The 19,078-nt window shown below is 39.7% G+C and overlaps 1 protein-coding gene across 5 annotated transcripts in view; it reads right to left on the bottom strand.

The window, feature by feature from the left end:
- Positions 1-18,441, bottom strand: part of CERKL (CERK like autophagy regulator) — a 59,909-nt gene extending 41,468 nt beyond the window's left edge. For 2 of the 5 annotated variants that reach the window (XM_080400272.1, XM_080400273.1), the window contains exon 1: positions 14-17,500. Coding sequence is in view for 3 of the 5 variants with exons in the window: in XM_080400274.1 (XP_080256400.1) it covers positions 17,514-17,829 (316 nt within the window). In the remaining 2 variants the exon portion in view is untranslated. The other 3 variants (XM_080400274.1, XM_080400271.1, XM_080400270.1) reach the window with 3 other exon arrangements.
- Positions 18,442-19,078: the final 637 nt, after the last annotated feature.

Raw genomic sequence — 19,078 nt, 5'->3', positions numbered from 1 at the left:
CAAGAATATCTACTGAGAAAAACACTATACAGAACAACAATGCTAGCTGAAAGGAAGCAAGGCAGTGAGAGATTCTGAAACTGAAGCATTTGAGAGGACATATTCCTCAAAGACTGTTTTTTAAATAGTTACATTTTTTCATTAACACCACACCAAGGAAGACACCACTAAACATAAATTTGCTATAGAAAGCTCTACATTTTATGCTTAGAGTATGGCCCACATACTGCCTAATTTCATAACATGATTGGAAGAGTCACAGCAAACTTTTTATTGAGTATCTGAAATTTTGGGGCTTTTCATGTAGTAAACGAAAGGAGTTACATAAACTGATGAGTAACAACAGGGTAACAAATATCAATTATTTCCATCATTTTGTAAAACCTCTGCAAACACAAGGATCAGATTAAATGACTAGTCCTACACAGACCAACACTACAACCACCACACAATGGAATTCATCTAAAGAGAGAGATTTCTGAAATAAAACAGAATACTGGGATCTAATGGCTTACATGACTTAATACAATGGGCTAGCAGAGCTTAAAGATACTAAAGGCTTCCCAAAGAGGAAGGCTGAGGTTAATTTTACATTCCTTTGAAAAAAATCTAACACACAGGCACTGTTTTGAACCTCCCATTTTATGTCACAACCATGGCAATTACTTCTGTCATTTCACAAAATAAGGGGAAGCGGGGAATCAAATACCCTCTTATGGCCACATGGCATCACTGAGTTTGATTAACTACAAGTTAATAATTAGTTCTACTTGGTCTCTCACTGGCATGAGATTTGCTTCAGCCTCAAATATAGATTTATAAACTATCGTACTGCTAAGTATCAGTGTCTCATTTTCAGATTCTCAACATGCCTCAAATACCTGAATTTTGGTATTTTCTGGGAAAAAAAAAATCAAGCAAACATTTTCTTCAGGAAAAAAGAACTGAGACATCCCATTCTAAACACAGGACAATTTCCTTCCATAAGCTATTGGTAATTCACGTATATTAGCGATTCATGCCTTTAGGTATTGGAAGCATAGCTATCAGCTGCTAGATAAGGTCACCCATGAACTTCTCATTGATTAACAGCTAAAAGTTTCACTTTATCCTCACTGATCTTTGCTTTTTTTATATATTTTTCTATTTTTTTTTTTAGGAGCCTTCTTCATAAACTCAGCCATCCTTTGTATCATTCTATCTGTACCTTCTAAACTAGCCCAGAGGTAAGAGATGGCAACAGCACCACTAGAATCCTCTGACAAGCATAAATCCTTCCCTCACCTCAACGCTCTTCGGCTTAGTTGCCACATAGGAATAGGAAGGATGTAAGTCACACCACTTTGCCTGCAGGAATGAGTGCATCCTATTTGGTTCACATACACCACACTTGTTAATAGGCTTAAAAGAAAAGCAACAAAAAAAAAAAACCCCACAGAATTTTATTAGATAATCTTTATAATATACATGGGTTTTTTCCTCTTAGGGGAACTGTTCATATTTCTCTTTGTAAAATATTTTGGTATATTAAAAATATACTTTATACTACATTATTATGTATAGTACAAAAATTACTTAGAACACAATGCAAAATGTAAGGGTGCAGCATACAAATTAGCCCTTCATATAAAGCGAAAGCTTACAAAATGCAATATTCCAGAAGCTTTCTGGTATTACAATTATTGTTATTATATGTAATTGGCAACATTTGCAGTGATGCATAATCCTGTGACTGAGGAAATTACATTCTCAGACTTTCATCAATTTTAAAATTTTGTTTGTAGCTTAACACTATGACAAAGCTCTTACAACAGATTTGATACCAATATGATGTGACACAACTGAACCAAACCTTAATTTCAGTCACAGTAAGAAATCACAGGATTAAGTAACACTGTGCAGTCTTTTAGAAAAGTTTATTGCTTCCAGATGGATGCAAGTTTCCTTTCAGCACTGATTGTATCTTCTGTACACAGGGTGCCAATGTTACTATAAATATAGACAAAAGCAGTTATAAAGATAAATTATTAAAATATTGACATAAACAGACTCATACAATACTGCCTCTCTCCACAAAGTAAGGACAACTACACTAGAGTGAAGAGTATATCACAAATGTGCACTATAAAAACATGTACAACCTTTTTAGAAATTACAGCCTACATATGAACAAGCACAAATTTACAAGGTATCCATAAAATGACTTCTAATTCAAACTGCGTGCTCTTTGCCCCATGTTGTGTAGTGCCATGTGTTTCACTGCATGGTGCATACTACCAAGATGTCCACCTGTGCCCATGTATCTGCACAGCAAGCTAAGTATATGCTTACTTCATTTAGCACCAGAACTGTTGAATACACATTGCAACATGCTTACGTTGAAATAAAACTAAAATTGTAAATGATAAATGTCTTTAAGCTAATTTAAATTTCAAACCATGTACATAAGACACTAATATAGTGTATCAACTAATTTTTTTCTGGAAAACATTCTGTAATCAGGGCAATATCCAATTAGACTATAAGAAGATTATATATAACGCTATTTTAGAAATCAAAATACACTCACAAACTACCAGGTAAAGCCAGTACTTCGAGTTTGTTTAACATTTTGTGTTGTTACACAGTTCAGGAGTTATAAGAACAAATGATAATGAGTCATTTAAAATACATTATTTAAAATTTTCAACATTCTCAAAAATCAAAAGATCTCCATCCTGGTTTTGATTTGTGTAATAACAGTGCATCAAGTAGAATAAGTTAATGCATTTTAAAGAACATGCAGAATCCATAATATGCTTTGTGAATAAAATTTGAGCGTTAAGTACCATGAAATTCAAATAACTATCAGCACAGAAATAACTTTCACTTTTACATCAAACTACATTAGTATACTGTTACATACAGAAATGTACTTATTTTTTGACAGGCATATCAACTGCTTCAAAACAGCCACTAGTCAAAAAAACAAAAAAAACCACCCCAAAATTTTCCACAACATATGTATGCTTTGCAACCTTGTGTGCACCAATAGCCTCAAATAAGCAGTCTCCTATCTATTTTAAGCAATCCTTGATATCTCACGTCTACTCAACTCCAGTATGGTAACTGTAGCTACACACCACTTTTACATATCTATAACTAATCCTAGTACTAAGTAGTACTAAAATCAAACAGAAAGACTACTGATTGACATATGAAAAACACCAATTTCAGGTAAGTTTTCACTGTTGAAGAAACATGTCAGATGACAGAGGTACCAGTTCAAACCTCCCATAAACACATACAAATATTTTACTCCCCCAGACTTTTAAATGGCAGCATTACACCAAACGGACAGATACATATGGGGATTACCACTATGAGGTTGAAGTAAATACCTTACTTGCAGATCCTAAGAATTTTACTCACAGCATGAAGACCCTGCATATGGCTGCAGGATCAGAGAGTGATTCATATTCATAGCATCCATACAGCAACTAACAGAGATGCCTCTTTAGACTGCAACAGGCACTGCACAGTATGTGTGTTATTGTTACTATTCTATATAACTTTTCCTCTATCATGATATTAAACTTACCTTGCTCATTTAAAAGTAAATGTAACAAATCTGAGCTTCTACACATATCCAGTCACACATTACAAATCAGACAATAATCTTTAACTTAGCCTTGAAGTGGATCAGTGCAAGAAAATTATCACCTGTGCTCAAGAATTAATTACTATAGATACCTTGGCACACATCTTTAAGCTGTTGCCATAACGAATGGATGTTTTACACCGAGGGTCATCTTCTATCCTGTGAACATCAGAAATCTTCTGAAAGAGATTTATGGAAAAATACTAGCTAAGCATACTGAAGCTGCGCTTTTTCCTAATCTTGAGGCTGACGAAACTAATTACTCTTCTGGAATGGGTTGTAATGGTAATTCCTATACAGTCTGCTACTGTATTGTAATTCTTAAAAACATTTAATAAAATTAACCTCTTGATGTTTTGTGAGGCAAAGAACACTCATTCTTTAAACTATAGCGATCAACCAATAAGTACCACCCTCAGTACTTCGCAAATGGAAGGCTAGGCAAAATGAAGTTCAAGTTTTACCAAGAAAGCTTGCGTAGTAGTGCAAATACAGGACTAGTGATACGTATGCTTTTACATGAAATACTGTTTAAATATAAATTAACTGGTTTCTTGTACTCAGGCCAGCAATACCAGGTCAAAGCAAAAGTCCATCTGTCCCAGTATCTTATGTCAAACCACAGTCATAAGCAAATGCTATGAGAAGGAAGAAAGCAAGTATTTATTCTGTTTTCCACTAATACTTTTCCACTCCCCACCTGTTATCATTTGGGGCACCCTGAACTAACTCCAGTTTCTACACATTTAACAGCATTCCAATGAGGCCTTCTACCTCCAGCTGAATCCACAAAATCTTTTAGTATTAACAATATCCTCTGGCAGTAAGTTCTGCAGTTCTCTTACTTGCTGCACAATTATTCCTTTTGTTTTGAGCCTGGTTCCTCTTCACCTTATTAGATGCACCATATTTATTACCTTGGAAGACAGAAGACCATTGCCATCTACTCTGTCCAGGCCCCATCTCAACTGCCTCCCTTTCAGGCCAAAAAGTGCTAGCCTAGTCCATCACTCTCATCCAGGAGCTATTCCTTACCTTTAATCATTGTCACCTCTTCCTTGAACCTTCTCTAGTCCCACATCATGCTTGTTGAGAACATCAAAACTGCACAGTGTTCAAGATGTGGTTAAATAACCGTCGCTTATAGAGCATACAAACATCTGTTTTAGTCTCTATTTATGTTCTAATGATCCTTAGCATAATAATCCTAACAACTGTTCAAGTGATAGGTGACACTTTCCACATAATAAACCTATAATCATATATGTTAGGAATGGTCTAGCTACAGCTCCTGACCTTCATCCAAAGCTGATGGCATTCAAATAAGAGATCAATACATTACTCTATGATTAATTATATCAACTCTTGGACTCTGTCACATTGCCTAGTCAAATCTGTAAAACAGCCGTGATTCTGAAGCTGTGCTGTAGGACATAACAACATAATCTCAACAACCTTTTCCACTTCTATTTTAAACGTCCCCAAACAAACAAATTCAGCATTTCTGCTCTTCCATGTTTATTCCATGCCATTTTTTCTCTTCCATACTTCTTCCAGCCCACATTCTTAATATACCAAAAGCACTATGAACTTTTCAGGCAGCCTTCACTCCATGAAATAGACAAAGAAAGCAAGTATTAGAAACATAAATCTGAGAAGCATAGTTAAGAACAGCTTTCTTTTTACTTTAAGTTCATTTTACTAGTTCCTGCTTACAAACTAATATCGCTAAACTGTTGAACTTGCAAATGTAAAAAGCAGTAGCTGCTTTAAGGAAGATAAACAAGCATATATGTATAAATGACACTAAGTTCAGTACTGATTTTCTGTGTGTACATTCCACAAATGGTTTCCATAAAACAAGTGAGACCTAGGGACAAAATTTCAAAAACACCACCTGCTTGTTTCTATCATATTTTAAATAATTAACTCCTCAAGCATTGCAAGGGGGGGGGGGGGGGGGGGAGAGCCTCCTCTGTATTTCATTTTTGTTTGTACTACAGTTAAAAAAAGAAAACTACAAGTATTTACCTTTTCTTCTGCTAAGCATTGTTGCCTAAAGCAAACGTAGTTACTATTTTTCCATCACAAAAGATCTGTGGAACAGAAAAGGATCTGGAGGATATTCTTAGTTTAATCATAGCCTTGTCTAATAAGTGTGTTGCAGACAAGCGGCCAATAAACATTACATTTCACATGAAATATTCAGAAGTGTTATTTTTCCTTTAATAAAAACAATACCAAGTTAAAAATAGACATCTATATAGAGTCTTCTCCTGATTAATGTAACATATCGATATATTTAGATTTACCCTGGAATGTGTCAAATGCAGAATTTACTCAATGAAACCACAAACCTGTTCAAAGTTCGACGTGGACATGAATTACCACCCTCTATTGCCATCTAACTGTTAGTGTATTCACTGGTGCTATGAGAATTTTGACCCCTAACTAATTAATTCACCCCCAGTTACACTACATAGATGTGACAGAGCAGGCCTTTGGGAAGTCCAAAACCATCCAAGTATGAAATCTTTCAGTACCTTTCTTGACAGAGCTGTTTGACAAGTCTCCAAAAGGCCCTGCAACAAACTGTACCAGGGAGAGGACTTGGACAGGAGCAATCTCATTTTGAGCCATCTTCAGCACAGTCAACAGATCAGCCAGGCAAAGATGTGCTGTTTTCACTCAGAAAACCTGCAAGTTATCTTGAAATTTTTCCTATTTACTTTTAGCAATTTATTTACAAGAATTTTTGCTTAAGTTAGAATAACATAAGCTTTTTTAAAAACCATTTTCCTGCAACACTTTAAGTGAGAATACTTACTCTATTTCTACTATACTTTACTAAAAGAATAAAGAAAAATATAAACACGATTTTAAACGTGTTAAATAGGTGGGTTTAATAAAATTATGATCATTTAATTACGCAAACTCAGAACAGTTCTCTGCAAAACAGCATTATATTTAGTCGTAAGTATTTACTGTTGTCACCCTTAACTTCATCATTTGTATGTCAAATTTTGTTTTTCCAAGACTGCTGCACTGCATACGGATCTGTTTCCAGGATACGTATAATTGTGCAGTACATAACATCTGTTGCTTTGCATTTTCTAAGCTTTGCAAAGCATACTTTCCTATATTCACTTGAGTGTATGGACTGACAGAAGAGATGGATTGTCACAGTTCAAACAGACCAACAGCTACAGCAACTACTCTGTACTGACAAGCATCTAAGTAACTACCATCTTACATAGCATAAATAGACAAAAGCCAGGAAATTCAGAGTTCAGCATTGGATTCTATTCATGATCTGACTATTTGTTTCAAATTGCAACACACAGGCAAACAGCCACATGCTAGATTAGAGAACTGTGAAGGAAACCAAGTTACCGTACATTTCTTGTCAGAGATTTAATAGATTCCTATACCTACAACTAAATAAGAAGCCAGGGGAGGGAGAAAGTTGCACCAGATCTTAAAGTTAAGCAGCAGAATTTTGTTTCATCAAATCCCTTACAGCAAGGCTACCATACATGAAGGTTCACAGGAAAATTCAGATCTACAATTGTTATTTGTTTTTAAACACCTTTTATCTTCCTTTTTTTCTTTTTTAAACAGACATATTTATCTGTGTCTGTTACCACTGACAGACCACCAGAGAAAACAGCAGCTTCCACACTACCAGTAAGGAAAACTAACTGTTCTTGTAAAATGAAGCCAACAGTAGGTCTGAAAAATTTTTAATTCTTATACAAGTTATCCTGGGATCATTTTAATAATTTCTGATCTACTCTGGTTTCTGAGCTCCAATTTTACAAAAATCAAGCAATGTGTCTTACAACCACACTACATGCTCTGGCTTACAGTCATATTACAAGACCTCCAAATTCAGTGTGGCTTGAAGCATTTTTTTGGTTTTGTAACTTAAGGAGTTATATATTTATTGCATCAATCTCGAAGTTGCTAAGAGCTATATTGTCATTGATATACGTAAAGAGCTTGACATGAGTTCTGTGCTGTGTTTTTGTTTTATTTCTAACATTCACAAAGTAACATTCAATATTTAACATGTACAATAGTATGCTGAAATATTTTACAATATTCAGCTAAGATGACAAACATAAATCACACACACAAAAAAAATCTTGTAATCTAATACCCACCCATCAAAATATAAACTGATGATATACATCTATCCTAAAAAGAAACAAACTAAGAAAATTTAGGGAAGGATTAAAATCAGAAGCAGCCTCTCAATCCCTACATTAGCATTTTTAAACACTCTTGAAAAGCACAGATACAGCTCAAGGCTTCAACGACATGCACTCATCTCCCAGCACCAAACTCATTCCCAAGAGATAAATGCAGCTAATACTATTCTACACATTAACAACTCACTCCTGATAACTGCACCTAAATAATGGGGATTGGGATGTCATGTGAAACACAGCTTATTTATTCTTCTTCAAAGAAGAGCTGGCAATATTGGTAATTCTAGCATCAAAAAACTTCCAAGTTTGTGGGACACTTCTTGGTGCTCTGCTGAACTTACACTGGGAGGGGGAGGGATTGTGACTCCATGAGGAGACACAACAGGAAAACGGTTACCTTGAGACCTTACGGGAAGCAATGTGTTCTCATTCAGTAGTGTATTTTTAATCTGCATACTTTGATAATAACAAAATATATGTTCATAAAGAAATTTAGGTTCAACCAAGTAAGCCATCAACACATTTTAGATAAATTAACTGGGTTTTTTTCCTTTAGCAGCTTTGTCACTGAAAAACATGAAGTCAATTACTTTTAATTTCAAGATCACCTTCAGAATTAATACATACAACTAGATGACAATGTGTATCAATAAATGAAGCTAAAGAAATACCAGAAGCCTAATTACTTTTCAAAATATTAAGTCTCATGCATGCTTAAATACACATTTAGCTTTTAAAACCATGAATACTATTATGTGATAGTAACTTTCTCTATACAAGAATACATCAAATGTTGGTATCAAAATAATTAAACACTTTTCCAAATTACAAAAAAATCAATGCACCTTTTTTTTTTTCCTGCAGAGGCCCACAGCAAAATAGTTTGACAGTAAAATCTGGAGTCCTACAAAAACAATTTCTATGCTCAGCCAGAGTGCAGAAGTAGGAAATACCACTGTCTTCAACTCTTCATCATAGCTACATAAAAATCCAGTTACCCAGATAACATCTAAATGTGAAAGAGAGATTATAATATGTTTTGGTAATTCATCCAAGAGGCGGAGTTTCCAAAACACTAAGAACCCATTTTTGGTTGCATTTACGGGGTCACGACTTCCCTGCCAGTTGCAGTGCCACATGCACAACTGTTTTTAAGACATCATTGCATTTTTACTTATTCAGCTACATTTGAAGATATGAACCTAAACTTGTATCACTGTCCAAAGGATATTATCTGCATTTCAACTAAAGGGGGAAAGGTTCCTAAACAGGAAGAAGGGAGTTCCAAAACAACTTCCCTTGTGAAAAAGTTTGAGAAATACTATCCTTACACTTAGTCTACAGATGCAAGTATTTTTGAGAGCGCCTGAACAGTTGGAGGGAGGAAGCGCTAGTCATTTCAAGCTAACAGTTTAAAAAAATGTATCATTAAATGGTATTTTAAAAGGCTAATTTATTAACTTTACAGTTGTACTCAACTCTGTAGTATGTCAGAGAATGGTAACACAACTCAAAAAAATGACAGTTAATGTCTATGAGACAGGAATCAATTCAGAAAAGGATCTTAGTATAATGCAATTCTATAGCAGTCCCAGTAGTAAATGACAAAAAGGTCAAATTTTGAAAGGAAACAGCAGATACCACCACAAAACTAGCAGATGTTCCTAAAGGATCATCTGTACAAAAACATAAGCATATGTGAGAGAAATCCAACACTATCACAAAATCAGTTGGTGTCTAACATAATAGCAGTTCCTTATGGCAATATGGTAATACATGTATCAGATACTCAACACATTATGGTTTTTTGTCTGCACATACTGTTACAATGCAAGTCATAAAAACCAGGACCACCGATTTCCTTGAAAGGAAAACATTAGTTCCACGACTCACTAACATTATGGTACACAAAGAGTACTCAATTCTTTAGGTTTTATGTTCTCAGATTTTCAGTCATTTCATTTTTTTCATAAATTGAGAAGAATCAAAATATTTTTAGAGTACTGCATGTACTGGAGTAAAAATTTCTTTCTAAAGGCAATGCATGATATAGGTGGGTACACCTAAATGAAACAGTAACAAAACAGGATTCCTTCTATCCAATACCTGTTTGTTCGGGTTTTACATAATTGCAACAACATCTATTATTTACCTGCTGCTTTTGTGACATAGGTAACAAACAAGATATCTACAAGGAAAGAAAACCTGTTTATCTAAGTCTTGTTTATTTTGACTCCAACAAGAGCAGATGACAGACTTTCCTGCTTTATTTTTATTTCTGTTTCCTAACTGTAAAGTAAAGATAGGAATGCCTTAATATGAGCATGTCTTTTGCCAAGATACAAAACAAGAAAATGCAAAAGAACATCATATTCTGAATTCTAGCCCATTTCTTACCATGAAGAGTTACAACTATGAAAGCAAGGCTATATGGCTTTGCAATTAGCAGAAGACCCCATTAGGCACCATGATCCCCACAACTATCCCACACAAGGTGCTACAGAACCAGACCCTACACACAGTCCCAGGAGAGAAACAGCAACAAAGCAAGCAGGCAGCAGTCTCAGACTCTTAAGCGGCCAAGCTATTCATCAGATTTTGTATTTGTTTTCTGTAGACACTGAGGGGGGGAACCAGGAAAGGATTTCAGGAATTATGTAACTTCTTGGACATTTCCAGAGCACTACTTCTAAACTTAACAAATTGCCTGAAAGAAACCACATATTCTCCAATAAACTACACTCAAAAGTCAAGATAAATTGGCAACATTTGATGCAACAGAAAAGACATAAATGTGCATAGCAGAGGACTACAAATTCAAGGATGATATGGTAAAATGGCAACCAAGAACAGATTAGAACAGCATCTAGAATATGAAAGAGGGTTAAAAAAAATTAATAATCTTACTCAAAGGCTGAAGAACAGGGCAATTCAGAAAATGAGATACAAGATTTATGTTTAGATAAGGGATTTGACTGTTTTAAAATATTTAAAAAGAACAGTAATTTACACTGAGGAAGGACTCGGCCCTACAGCACCATCACAGACATGAAAATAGCACTAGCATGGACATCAAAAATTGGTTAGTATATCAGCTTTTTTTTTAATACACATTTTTTAATTCTTTCCATGGTGCTATATTATCAAACCCATCAATTTATTCTTGCACACCTTTGCACAGAAAGCATAGTCAAAAGAGCTGGCAATTATTCTATGAATAGGAAAATTATGGAAGTTTGAGAACTTTTTTTTTTTTTTAAACCAACTTGCATTCCACCTCTCTTTACCTCACCACTTCATTATGTGTCTGACTTTCCAGTGATTTCCCTACCCTGCATCACGCATACCTCATGCACTGTAATAGCACCACCCTGCATATCTTCCTAGCTGCCCAACAGCAGCTACTGCTTCCCCTCTGTTCACTCATACCCCCTCCATAGTACCACCAAATCCCTCCCACACCCATATGGCACTTCACCAAACACTTACACTCACTTAATACATCAGCTCAGCCCCACTGCAGTATTCTTCATCACCCTTTGATTCCAACCGTTCTTCCTTCAATTGGCCTACTCAGTGGCCAAAATCCAGCACCAGCTACGTCTGGCTTGTTACTGGTGTGCCAACTGCCTGATGATGCATGATACGCCAAGCACCCAGCCAGCCACCATCCCTCGCTCGCCAGGCAGGCAGAGGAGATACAAAGCAGCAGAATAAAGCAGAACATCGCCTTGTCTATAGTAAGAGTACATGTCAAGGCCTAATTATTACATAGCGCCGCTGGAGAAACAAAGGAAAAAGAAAAAAAAAAATACAAAACCAAACCCCATCATCTTTAGGTAAGTCTAAAACTTGCTGGTTTATAGCCTACAACAGCTTTAAGAGTACACAAACCACAACATCACCAATAGAAATAGTTTTGCATTAAAAAGAAAAGGCCATGAGAAAGAGTTATTACTTTGGGTGAAAGCTAAATAAATCCTGTTATTTCAAATTCATGTGGCATCAGAATCAAACTCATTAACACATGTGCAGCTTAGCATGTATGTAAACCCAAACACATACAAATACAATTTGCAAGACCTAGCTAGCATAGAAACTTACTTTCTGGAACAAAGATTTAAACATCTGATCACTTTCTTTGGAGGCAGAGAATTAGAGTACATTTAAAAGCCACTATCAGATGTCCAGGGTATGTTAATCCCTTTCAACATAAGCAGAGAGGTGTGTAAATATATGAAATACAAGAAAAACGCCAGAAAGCATGAAACAATGTCAGTTGTTCCACAAACACAGAGCCATGAATTGATCTGCTGATAAAGCAGAGAAGACACACAGAGAATCAAGCCATGTCTAAAAATCACCTGAAATAAAGAACAAATTTTAAGAGACTCTTAATAAGTATACCCCATTTCCTTAAATATTTTTAAATTTTCACAAAAAAGTTGTAAAATAATAACTTCTTATGCAGTTTCATGCAGGATTTATCTAGAAGACATTAATTTTATGGACTTACTTGAAAAAAATTTGAGTGTCTTACAAGTTCAGACACCATGGGATTGTTTTAAGACTGCATGCTTTCTTCCTTGAGTTTGCAACTTAAAGACATATATTAGTGTGATACATGTACGTCCCACTCTCAGTTACACTTCATATTATTTATTTTTATGTCTTTTTCTTACAAATAGTTTTCCTATTTGGACAATAGATAAGCCACTTACAGAAATTATGTTCTCTACATGTCAGAAGTAGAATCAAAAGCTTTGAATTTGACCAATGTGGAACTTCAGTAATTCATGTTTTGTAACAGCCAGTTCCCATTTCCATTATTCCTGACTGACCGATAGACTGACAGATGTCTTACTTTAGAGATCCCAAACAGACTATTGGTATCTATTTCAGCCACATCTGTTCCTAAATAGCCTTGGCAGCAGGCCACTATGCACTCGGAATTAATTTTAAGTCCTTTATTGCTAACTCTTTCACAGTTGAAATACATCACTGATTTTTTTTCCTTGTTGCTGCACTTATATAGAATATTTATAAATTACATTTTAAATTAATAACAAGAACTCCAATATACTATATATAAAGTATAGTATACTTAAACAACACACTGATTTTTTTTTACTTCATTATGAAAATATATATTCAATAACACATTAACCTCTGGATTGCTCCAGAGATCTTACTTTCTCATTGGCCAATTAATTTAAAATATTATGTTTAATTACTCACATTTAACAAGCAATTTTATTCAGATTATTATTATTATTATCCAAATACTCTGTCCAGCCTACATGCTGTCAGAGAACATCTTATACCATTCAGGCTAGTACACTACACATACAAGAAAACAACACTTAAAAAGTTTTTCATAATGATCAAAAGCCTCAGGACTTCACATACCAGTAAAACACCAAGTGAATGCTAGTCTTGCTCCATTTCCTATCTGACAGAAATCTGCTGAAAAACTGCAGCTATTGTAAATTGGGAAATTCTGTGGCAATCTTTAAAAAGATGCTGAAGGCTTTGAAGAAATACCAGGATTAAAAGTTCTCATTCAGCAGCAAAAAACAAGGAAGAAGAGCATAAAGAAGACTGAATGGCCCTATTTATACTGAAACTGTTCTGAAATACAAATGATTCCCACACACACTGCTGCTAACTCCCCCAACATGTCATTATTTTTTAAACTTTAGCCACATCAAAAAAAACCAAACAAACCACTCTGAGCATTTGTTCTTAAATGTAAATATTTCCCCCCCTCCATCATTCAGTCATTCTTATTATCTTATTGGAACTTCTAAAAATCACATATAATATTCAAATCTGTACTTAAGATAGTGCTCTCTGCTATGGTTTTGAAGCAGCATCCAAAATGAGAAGCCCTACAGTTTGGGGCTGGATTATTAATAGAGAGCAAGAAGTCTTGTTTTTTCTTATTTTCCATGATTATAGCATAGGAAAACCACACAGAATGAAGCTAGAGAAAAAACTACTAACTACTGACTGCGAGCTCAACGCCTCTTGCACTGCTAAAAGCAAGCAAGTAGCTGTGGGTCTGACGGTGTCGGGCTCCAGTGAGAAGAAAAGGCTCAGCTGAGCTGCACACCCAGGCTGTAACTGCAGTGCTTCGGAGCGGCCAGCCGAGCCATGCCCCGCACTGCCCACACTCCCACCTGACACATTCACTCTCCCAGGCTCCCCATCCAGCTGCCTGCCCAGGCCTTAGGTCTGCCCAAAGCTTTCTTGTAACAAAGAACACACAAAATTCATAATGGGTCACACTTTTTTGAGAGGGGAGAAGAGACTGCTGGAGAGCTTACTAGAAGGTCTGGAGAGCGATCAACAAAGGAAGTTATGGCAAGTCCTCAGCGAGCACAGGTGACCAAAAACCTCTAGAAGACAAAAGCTGCAGAAGTCAGAGAGTAAAGAAGGATGTCTGCCTGATAACCACACTGCCAAAAGCTCCACAGAAACAGTGCAGTATGACACGACTGAGCCCAGTGCACAGCAGATGTCACCTGCTTGGGAACTTTAAGCTGGAGCTTTCAGTTCTATTTAGAAGCTGAAGGAGCCAAGGCTGCACAAAGCTACCGTGTGTAAGAACATACAATGGGAACCACAGAACTGTGGATGATACATGATGACTTCAGCAAGACAGGAACGCTTCTGGGAAACTATTAGGGGTGGGAGGTTAGGGAAAAGGGGAGAAAGCAACAGCCTGGTAGTTCTCTGACTTGACAGACTGGAGTGACTGCCATAAAAGAAAAGTCTTAACATAGGAAGAATTACTATGTACAAGTCCAAACAGGAGACATTTAGCATCACTGGCGAAGTGTGAAGACCTGACCTGACCTTTTAGAGCCTAAGGCAAACTATGTTATAAAGCTTTTGGTTCAGAGAAAGCACACTTAAGCCAAATCCCAGTGGAATAGACTTGTCCAGACAGCCATTGACCACCTCCTGTACCTACTGACAGCTCAGCCCAAGCACTGCACTCCTGTACTTCTGTTACACCGAATGAGGCCATAACACAGACAGCTCCCCCCAGCACCAGTACAGGTCACACACTTGCAAGGTCCCAGGGTAATCGCTACTGGGATCCACGAATGTGGGAGAGAAAAAAACATTCAAGCTCTGAAATTCCTGTCTGACCTCTGCAACTGGAAAGGTAAAACCATCCTGGCCTACTGTATTCAAGATGGAAGGAAAAACAGGCAAGAGCTGTGTTGTATTCATCCCTGCGAGGGCAATAAGCCCTAGGCTGTGAAATTTTCAGCTCCTACTTAGCACTTCTGCAGTCCCAGACAGGCACATGTAGAGCCACACTGACCCAAAGGAAGGAGTCACAAGTATTCTTCTGAATGCTGCTCGGGTAGACTGTTGTGTTCCCACGACATTGTGGCCAGAAGGATAGAAAGGTCTCAGAAACAACCTAATAGTTTTTCCTGTTAAAATTATTGCATTCTCAAAGAGATCCTGGAACAGCCACAGATGACAGAGAGATGGCATCTATACCAACAGAGGAACTGAATACCCCTTTATCTTCAATCTCACTACTCAACATTTAAGAATTCAGAAATTCTTTTGTAAAAACTCATAGCCTACCACAGACTTCAGGAAAAACCCAGCATTGGGAAGACACCACTGCCTTTTCCACTGAAGCTAGTAAAGAAGAAGGATATTAAGAGCTTCTCAGAAACCAAAATATTCATCAGCTCAATACTACATAGTACAAAACCTAATTGTCAGGAACAAAGACATATCAGCATATATTTAAAACATATGCAGTGAAAGCCCAAATACTGACATAATTGACACTGACTTGTCAGTGCTGCTTTCCGTAAGACTCCTGAAGTTCTGCCACCTGCAGTATGCTTGACTTTAAGCACTGCATACTTTATTACCTCACAGGAACTAAGACAGAAAAGCTCCTGATGTCTGTATGAGTAATTGAAGGATAAAAAGCTCTTACGCAAAAGTAGCAATTTGGGGTGGTGGATTTTTCCTAGGAAAAAAAAAAAAAACAACCAAAAAAAAAACCACCCCAGAATATATTCCTGTCCCTGGAAGCATGGAGCAGTATGTACTGAAATTCATTCTTCCTGTTTGTACCTTAAAATCTTTCACTGGTGACAATTAAAAGACAATCATGGACCCTAGTTCCTGATACATGGCAATTCAAGCTACATTAAAGCAGTCAGAACATAAAGTGGCAATCAAATTAGAGTACCACACATAGAACTAAACAGTAAATAAAACACACTTCAGAACACATACACAGAGACCTGTAGCTTATCCCAAAAGGGAAGGAAGAGAGGCCAGAGTATTGCATAGTCTGCTAAGGCACCCAGACTAGCTCCACAAGAGGAAGGACCGTATGCACATCAGTGCGGCCATCATCACAACTCAACCATCCTGATGAAAAGCAGGAATCTAAGTCCTAGCACAGCACCGCATTAACACAGCAACACTATTTGGAAGATATGAGTCAACAGCTGTGCACGGAACCATATTAGTTTGATTTTGGTAACGGTTACATGAAATGAAACGTAACTACTTCGCTGTGAACATCTGAGTATTTCTCTGCAGCAGCAGCACTGGAATCACAGGTTTCCACACTGCTCTTGAGCCTCTGCAGTGCAACAGACCACCTTGAAGAGGAACAGATTATCCTAACACAGAAAAACTGGTACACAGAAGAAATTTTGTTTCTCTGTATGCTGAATTTATGGGTGCTGGATCTTAACCCATATGATGTTTTAAATTCTGTCCAAAATAATACTGAAAAAAAACTGGTATTTTAGACCTGGACAGGCTAATTGAGCCATACCAGAAGGCAACTATGCTGTCCGGAAACTCTGCGTTCCTGAATGCCACTTTGATTTCCCCTTCACGTGACCACTGGGAGGTCACTGCAGTAAACAAACACTTTTAAGAGTATGTAGTTTTGAAAGCAAGTTTATGTTTTCACAGTTTCTAGGAGAAAAAAAGACTATTTGGATAATTTAAGGAGCATTCCTTTCCTTCTAAAACTTTTGTGCATGATTTGTTTCACTGGATTAAATCCTTCGTAACAGCACTTTCTCACAGTGTGTTGCTTTATGGGAAAAGCACAGCACAAGGACAACCTGCCACAGAAGCCTCATCCCAAAACTCAGGCACTTCTCGCAAAAACATACCTGCCTGTATGTTTGCATATCTGTCACAGAGAGTAAGCCGAGAAAAGACGATGCAGCAGAAACAAAACCAAATCCTCTTACTGCTGCGCCTGGGGCTAAGAAACCATAACACCGCTACCACTTACATTTCATCTTTTTCATACCGCCCGCCAAGTAGTCCAGCACTTCCTGGCGAGAGCCTGTTTCAGGTACAAGACAGCCCTCGCCTTATGAACAATTATTTTTTTAATCACCAGAGTCACCTGGAAGGGGAAGAGGCACGCCCGACACCACGGACTTTAGCTCACTGCAAACCCGTGTCACGGCGCCTCCCCGCCGCCCGGCCCGCAAGGCCCCGGCCCAGACAGCGCCGCGGGCAGGCCCAGCCCGCCCCGGTTGGCGCCGCTCCCGCTCCCGGGGCCGGCCTAGGCCCAGGCCCGGCTCCCGCGCCCCGGCCCCGCGGCGGACGCCCCCTGCCCCGCCCCGTCCCACCTGTGGGGCTCTCGGGCAGGATGGGGCTCCAGCGGAGCCGCCGGGCGCTCAGCACCACGTCGCAGCTCCTCTTGCTGATCTCGAAGATGCCCCTGAGGAGCGGCTTCTCTCCCGCCTCGGCCGGCGGGGCCGCCGCCAGCGGGGCCACCCTCCGCCGCCGCTGCTGCCGCCGCTCCTCGGGCGCCGCCGCTAAGGAGCGAGCGGCGCCGGCGGCCACCGGCTGCGCGCGCTGCTCCCGCCGCGGGGGGCGGCCGGGCGGGCACTCGGGCCCGGGCCGTCCCTGCGGGCGGAGGAACGGGGCCGCGTCGCCCAGCATGGCGGCAGCACCGCCGCCCCGCACCACCGGCCGCGCTCGGCGTCCCGGCGGCTGCCAGGGCAGCGCCCGCCCCGCCCCGCGGGCGGAGCCGCGGCCCCCCGGCGGGAGGGCCCCGGTGCCTGGCCGCCCGCCGCCGCCGCATCCCCGCGGGCAGCGGTGGCAGAGGAGCCCTCAGGCCGAGCCCCTGCCAGCGCCGAGGGGACCCCCGCGCTGCCGGAGGCCGCCGGGGCGCCTGGAGCCGGGCCGCGCTGGGTACCGGCACATGCCCGGGGCCCGGGCTGAGGTACGGCGCCTCCTGAGCCGGCAGCGAGGGCGGGCAGCAGGCGGGCTCCCCCTCCCACGTTACCCTTACCGCCCCGGGGAGAGCCACGGGGGAGCGCCCCAGCCGCGGGAGCGCATAGCGTGCGCCAGAGCCCCACGCGTCTGCCGCCTTTCCATTATCAAGCAGTAATATTACTGTTACTTAGCTCTGGGAAACCATGACGTGAAGTTGCGGTAGCCCTTCCGAGCTAAAAAGGCCAAGTGTTGGGTCCCTCGCACAGCCTGGAGATAGACGCCACGTTGGCACTGGTGCTGCAAGCTGGAGCATTGTTGCCGTAAGCCCGGGGTGCCCACCCGGGGTGCCCACCCGGGGTGCCCACCGGCGGCCACGGAGCAGGGCAGCCGGGCATCAGGCCCACACTGGTGTGGCAGGGGTCTGTAGCAGGTGGGCCAAGGCAGGAGGCCTGCCCAGCAGGTTGTACCGTTATTCCTTGCCCTCAAACCTTAACTGCAGAAGGGGCAGACGGCTGCTTTATTCCTGCTCTGTGAAGTACAGGTTTTACAGTTCAGAGGTATGACGGCTTTACTCACAAGTGCTGTAAGATTCACTGATGACAATCGTGTTGGAGCTCCAGCATCAGCTCCAACTTGTAAGGTGCTCCTGAGCCTGTAAGGGCTTAACTTGATGGAAAACAGCAAGGGCTTTTTTAGCTCCATGTAATGTCATGGAGGCTTATCAGTGCGTGAAAAAGGATGTTTTTAGACAAGTGGTTTAGTGATTTTATCTTTAGTATTTGTAATGAGACAAATATACAATGTTCCTCTGAGAAATAAAGCAATAAATTAAAAATACTGCCTTTTGCTGATTGATACAAATTACAGTTCAAACCACATGTCAAAATATCCAAGGCTCTTCCAGTGATGTTCGCCTCTCTAGAAGAGAAATGATGTTGCAGGTAAGGAAACCTGATTTCTGCAGCCAAACCAA

The sequence above is a fragment of the Falco punctatus genome (genome assembly GCF_963210335.1).
Source record: "Falco punctatus genome assembly, chromosome: 8".
In the NCBI taxonomy this organism is placed as follows: domain Eukaryota; kingdom Metazoa; phylum Chordata; class Aves; order Falconiformes; family Falconidae; genus Falco; species Falco punctatus.
The sequence above is the reverse complement of the archived record's forward strand: the minus strand, read 5'-3'. Positions and strand labels throughout refer to the sequence as shown.